Source organism: Canis lupus, chromosome 7, assembly GCF_003254725.2.
Source record: "Canis lupus dingo isolate Sandy chromosome 7, ASM325472v2, whole genome shotgun sequence".
NCBI lineage: Eukaryota > Metazoa > Chordata > Mammalia > Carnivora > Canidae > Canis > Canis lupus.
Window position 1 is genome coordinate 52,687,742 of NC_064249.1, and position 6,193 is coordinate 52,693,934.

The following is a 6,193-nucleotide window of genomic DNA, read 5'->3' on the forward strand; positions in this document are numbered from 1 at the left end:
TGCCATGGGGAAGCCAGGGCTGGGGAGCAAGCTCAGGGATAACCATGAGGAGGGGGGAGGACTGGGAATCCCCCAAAACCCCAGCTTGGGGCAAAGGACCGTGAAGTGGTAAGGAGTGCAGAAGATAACTCAAAATGGAAAAATCTGATGATACCTGACAGAGAAGGGGACTCAGCCTCAGCCACCTAGGGCTCCACCGGTAAAGAAGGCAGGTAAGGGCTTGTGAGTTGGGTCAGTCTAGAAAGATGTACATGCAGGGGTGTAGGGGCTGGAGGAGGACGAGGTAGAGTAGGGGAGGTGCCAGCAGCAGAGACTGGAGACCCAGGGCCTTAGCACTCCCCTCTCTGGTGCACTCTCCCTTTTCCTATTACCCACCCTGGGTGCACCCCAGTCTTCCTTTGGGCCCTTTCCTGGGTCAGCGCCTGGGAGGAAGGCTTCACGTGCCCGGAAGCCGCGTCACTTTGGCCACGTGGGCCACCTAAGGAGCAAAGCAAAGGGTATGAGAGCAGCAAGGCCCAGGTGTGTTTAGAGACTTCCAGCAACACCAGTGTGATTCACTCTGGATCTCAAAACTGAACGTGTTCATTTTCTGAAGGTTCTAAGAAAAGAGGGTTGAGGCAGAGCGGAAGAGGAGAGGACCCTAACATCGCGCAGAGGGTGCTCTTGCAGCGGAGATGCCCTTCTCTGGGGGAGGGTGGCCAAGGCGGGACCAAAGGGGTGGGAGGACCGAGCTGCTGTCGGGTGGACTGTACTGCGGCAGCAGAGGGCCCCGTGGATGGACCCCTCGGGTACAAGTCACCTGAGCCGGCCTCTGATGGACCCTGCATTGTGGGGCCACCCTGAGGGGGCCTCCCCCTGCCGGTCTACAGGCTGATGCCACGGAAGGTTGGGGGGGAGGGGGTGCGGAGAGCGTGGCCCCTCCCGCAGGCCCCCGGGGGAGAGCGAACCGAGGGGGATGCGGAGCAGAGAGCTTGCTCCTTGATGTGCTTGCTGGCCACGGTGGTTTGCGGGGCTGTCTGATTTTTTTCCTAGCCCTCTTGCCAAACTACCCACGCCCCTCCTCCTCCTCCCAACGCATGATGGATGCCCTTAGCGGCGGCCCTGTGTGAGGTTCTGCTACTGTTCACAGTGTACCACGTGTCTGCATAAACAACCGTGTGTGCGTATGTGTGTGCGTGTGCGTTGATGTGCCCACGTCGTTTGTCTGCCAGCTTCCTCCATCCTTTGAGTTCTTTTCAGTTCTCTTATGATTTGACTGCTGTTCTCTCATCAGAGCTTTTAGATTGATGCTGTGGTCTGGTGCTGTATAAATATTTTTCCTTTTGATTTCGTTTTAACTTTTCCTTGCCCTTCTTCACCCTCCACCCAACCGTCCCTGCCTTCCCACACTCCCCGACCCCGCCCGACCTGCCCCTGCCTCTTCCCTCCCCCTTGCCCACACTCTCTTGTCCTCTCTTTTCTTTCTCTCTCTCTCTCTCTCTACATATATAAATATATATATAAATCTTTTCTTCTTTTGTCATTCAATCAAATTCCAACAACCCAACCAGGGCCAGTCAAATCCACCACAGTCTCGCGCTGAGCTAGGAATAAAGTTCACGTAATCACATGAGAGTGGAGAAAACAGTCCCCCATCCGTAAGTTCAAATCAACTCAAAGTTCACAGTGTGACATGATGGCGTCATGTAACAAGGCTAAGAATCGGTTGCATGACAATTGCCGTCAAGTTTCGTGGAGGTGCTGTGATTGGAGCGTTTTTCTTGGATGTTGTATCAGTTGATGATTGGCCAGTCATGATCACACGTGCATTTTCTTGACCTTTGTGCTGCCACGACCTTTTTTGCTGTGCTCATTTTTGTTTCGTTCTTGGTGCTTGCAGTGGTTTTACTTTCTGTTGTTTGGTTTTTCTTGTTCAGCGTTTTTTATGCTTCTCTAGATGTCACATAGAGAAAAAAACAAAACAAAAGAACAAAAAAATAGTAAAAATAAAGATGAATTCCTGAATTATCGGACATGGGATCATTTAACCGTGCAAACCATTATTTTTTTTTCTTAAAAATAAGGAAAACATCTTAAAAATATCTATGCGTGGTTGATTTACTTGCACTTGAAAATATTGTGATTTTATTTTTTTCTAGAAATTTGGGGGCCTTTTTCAATTGACACTTTTCTTGGGTCTGGTCTTTTTCCAGTTAGGCTATTTTAAATCTCACTTCAAAAGGAAAAATGAAAACAAAACAAAACAAAAAACAAAAACAAAATCTCTACTGTAATGGAATGATTTAAAAAAAAAATTCTAAACCAAAAAACTAGAGTACAAAGCCAGAGACCTCTGAGAGAGAGCCTGGTAACAATTGTAAGGTTTGTATTGTAGCCACTTCTGCTAAATTAAATGTGGGGAAGGGAGGTGGGGGGCCTGGGGGTTGGGGGGGGCTTTTTGGTTGGTTTGGAAAAAACAGTACTGACAAAAGCAAAATGCACCTTTTTGTTTACAACTGAAAAAGGGTCCTTGACAAGTGTTTTTTAATTTTATTATTATTTTATTTGGTGTTGTAATTGTTTAGACTGCTGTGTACGGTTTGCTGTTTGTTGAATCAACAGTGTGAAAAACCTGCCAGCATGGATTGATATACGCATGACGTTGTCCCCTCAACTGGGGGCTTTGCAGTTCTAACTTTCTTGATGTAACCAGTCACCCCCATGTATAAGTGGAAGCTGCTTGCTATAATGGAGATGAGTCTCATTTGTTAATTCACAATGATTAAGCATTCTCCTTCTGATTCTAGTCAGATCATGATTTTTTTCTTAAAGGCAAAATGAAACACCAAAAAAAGTCACCATTCAAAACAAAATCGAGAACTGAGTTAATTTATTTAAAAGCTTGATGATGAAATCCGTTCTAACTTGTTTTAGGTTCTCCCATCCTCTCCCTTGAAGTTCTGAATTTCCTCTAAATTCCCTGGCATGTATGAGAAAAATATTATGTGTGTGTGTGTGTGTGTATGTGTGTATCTATGCATATACATACACACATATCCATGTATATCCACATATGTGCAGGTGAATATATTCTACACATATATCCAGATATACATATATATACATAGCCTCGCAAATAGTTATGACCTTGGGAAAGAAGCGGTTGGCTGGAAACTGGGCAAGGGTTCAGCGAAATTCATGGCACGGATGTCTTGCTTCTTTTCCTCAAGCAGGGGAGGAGGGGGTTGGGCTGCTAGATTTTTGCTGTCTTGTTTGCTAGGCTTCTGTATACATATTGTATCTGGGCTAGATCCCTCAGACATTGGTTTAATTGTGAATCATATCCCACAGTCCCAAATTCTTCCCTTAGATCTAGCCACCCGCCCCCCTCCCCCATTCCAGAACTCTAAAGGAACCCAAATCGAGACCCCTCTCCCAACAACCAAACCTCAACTACAACCATCGCCACTAGACCTCCAGTGGTTTCTTATTCTGAATGGAAGAGTCAATTTCTTTTTTATGTATCATGATCATGACTAATTCTCATACTGGTCTCTCCCCTCCCTCCCGCCATCCCCCAGAACTCCCACCCTAACCCCTGAGGCAGGGTCCTTTTGGTGTTTGGATGCATTTTGTGTTTCCTCTCTTGACTTAATCAGCCCCGATTTTCTTCATTTTAGGGCAGGATGCTGAACGGGCTACATTAAAAAACAAACCTCTCTCTATATCTATTTATAAATGAGAACTGTTGGATGACACCTTTGACATATCAGCCAATATCAATCAAGCTGAAGACTCCAGACACTCTCTGTGACTGTAACATTTCTTCAAGGAAAGTATAGCGTCTGTGGAGTTCAGAGGGCACGTGTTTGGGGGAATAATATCTATGATACGAAGAAGAAGATGAAGAAAAATGAGAAAAAAAAACACAAAAAAGGCAACTTTCAAACAAAATAACTGGAGACCAGATGGGGAGGCTGGAGGGCTGGGAAGTGGGAAGAGACACTGCTTACCGATCCCCGGGGCTTTTCCAGCCCGTGGGCACCTGCGGCAGGCTGGGGCAAGCGGTGTGGCGGGGCCTGGTCCCCAGGAGGCGGCTGGGAGGCCGCCACTGAGCATCTCTATCTGTCATTCCTTTAGCTATTTAGGGACCAAAGGACCAAACTTTTTATTGCAGCTGTGTAGCTCTATGTCAAATAGAGGGGGGTGGAGGAGAACCTCCTTCCTGCCTCATGGCTGTTCTTGAAACAGCTTAGAGCGATTCTATGAAAAAAATGTAATAAAAAAAACAAAAACAAAAAAAAAAACACAAAAAAACAAAAAAGCAACAAAAAAAAGGAAAATAATGCTTCAATGCTTTTAAAACAGCAAGATAATAGTTCTTTGATACTTTGAGAGGCGCTTTGATTACCCTCATTCAAGTCTATGACACTTTCCTATGGTTTTCTGTATTATATGTCTGGATGGAGCTGTTAAGATGAACGAATTGGTGGATATTTGGGGAAAGCAACAAAAATATTAAAACTCATTAACCGTGAAGTGTGAGAAAACAAGGAGGGGACAAAAGGGACTTACAAGGCAAGATAATTGTTGTGAAAAGTCTGTAAATGCTTCTAACTCTTCCCCCTCTTAAAATCATAATAGTTGTACAGAATTTTAAAAAGGAGAAGTTTAAAATACCTATATAATAGAAGAAAAATTAGAGGAAAGCAAAAAATAAAAAAAAAAATAAAAAAGGAAAAAAAAAACCTATAGAAGTTAGCGTTACTGCTAAAATCCCAGATGTTGTAGGACTGTACTTTTGTAGAGTTTAGACTGAGCATCGATCCCTTCTCCCCGCGAGTGCTGTCGGACGCCGCCGTGCACCCCGAGGGCCAGGCCGGACTGCCCAGACCTGCGGGCTCCCGGCCGCCGCCCACCGCCGCTGGGGGCCGCGCCGTCGCTGGAAGGCCCCGCCGCCCGCCCTCGCCTGCTTCGCTCGGGAGCTGCGCGCGCTCGCCCGCTCTCCGCAAGCCCTCGACACCTGCCGCTTCACTCGCCTTCCATGCTTGCTCCAGAGACTTTCCGGGCAAGGGAGACCTGGGAAATTCATCTTAAAACAACTAAACAACACACACACACACAAAAACCTTAAACAAGAGAGAGAAAAATAAACAATCTTTGAAGAATTTCTGAAACTGTTTACAAGGAATTTTGAAAAACAGGGATGTTTAAATGATGCCGGCTCTGTTTTTCTGTAAATAAATTTGCATATTTTGTAGGACTTTTAATTGTAATGATAGAGAAAAAAACAAGGAAAACTATTTAATGAAAGCACGATATTTATCTTTGGTAAATGACTTTAGAGCAGTTAAAAAGACATTGCTTAAAAAAACTCAGAATCAGAAAAAACACTGAATTATTTAAGAACACATATATTTTAAAGTATAACATATTTATTATAATTTATTTGCACCGTTGGGAAGACTTGCTTTGGCATTCTGCCTTGATACCCTCCTCTCATTGATGTCCAGGTCATCTGGAGGCCAGGGGGCTCTCAGACTTACCATCCCCCTCCCACTTTTTTTTTTCTTTCTTTACAGGGACAACTGTCTGGTTCCTCTTAGGCCTCCTGCCTTTCCTTTCTTTCTGTCTATTTCGTTGGTTAATTATTATTTTTTAAATTTTCTTTTTCTTTCTCTTGGCTCCTCCTTTTAGGATGTCCAGATGTTGTAAAAAAAAAAAAAAAAACAGCCGCAGTTCAGTACAACTGCTCTTTTCACACTCAACTCCCTAAAACTCCTTGTAACCTTCTGTAACTATTGGATGACGCTTTCTCCAGCTTAGCCCTAAATAAAGCACAGTTTAAAAAAAAAAAACCAACACAAGACTTCTTCAGTGGTCTATGCTTCCCGGAATCTGGTCAGGTGGCCCATTGGCAATAGCTTGGTCCTTCTCTCCATGGCTTCTGTGTGCTCGGTTGGAATCTGAACTGTAGGGAGTACTTTCTGGGAGGTGATGGGGGGCATGAGAGGAGGTCCTGGTCCACACTGTGAAACATCTTAAGGTGTGTCTCTGAAAGCCTCCATTGCAAACCCATTCTTTTGGCTCCTGGGCCAGGATGGCCATAGTGCCCAGATACAACAGAAACTACCCCCCTTCTCCCCAACAGGAGGAACCTGAGGCCACCTGTCCTGAGTTGGGGGTGAAGCACTGTAAGGGGTTTAGGAAGGAG

The 6,193-nt window shown here is 45.1% G+C and overlaps 1 protein-coding gene across 49 annotated transcripts in view; it reads left to right on the forward strand.

Annotated features, from left to right (window-relative positions):
• CELF4 (CUGBP Elav-like family member 4) overlaps positions 1–5,846 on the forward strand; it is a 298,871-nt gene extending 293,025 nt beyond the window's left edge. For 36 of the 49 annotated variants that reach the window (XM_049112712.1, XM_049112709.1, XM_049112711.1 and 33 more), the window contains one exon: positions 1,551–1,638. Coding sequence is in view for 13 of the 49 variants with exons in the window: in XM_025429041.3 (XP_025284826.1) it covers positions 1,551–1,604 (54 nt within the window). In the remaining 36 variants the exon portion in view is untranslated. Of the gene's footprint in view, positions 1–1,550; positions 1,639–3,659 lie in introns of those variants that run through there. The other 13 variants (XM_025429041.3, XM_049112706.1, XM_025429040.3 and 10 more) reach the window with 3 other exon arrangements.
• The last annotated feature ends 347 nt before the right edge of the window (positions 5,847–6,193 follow it).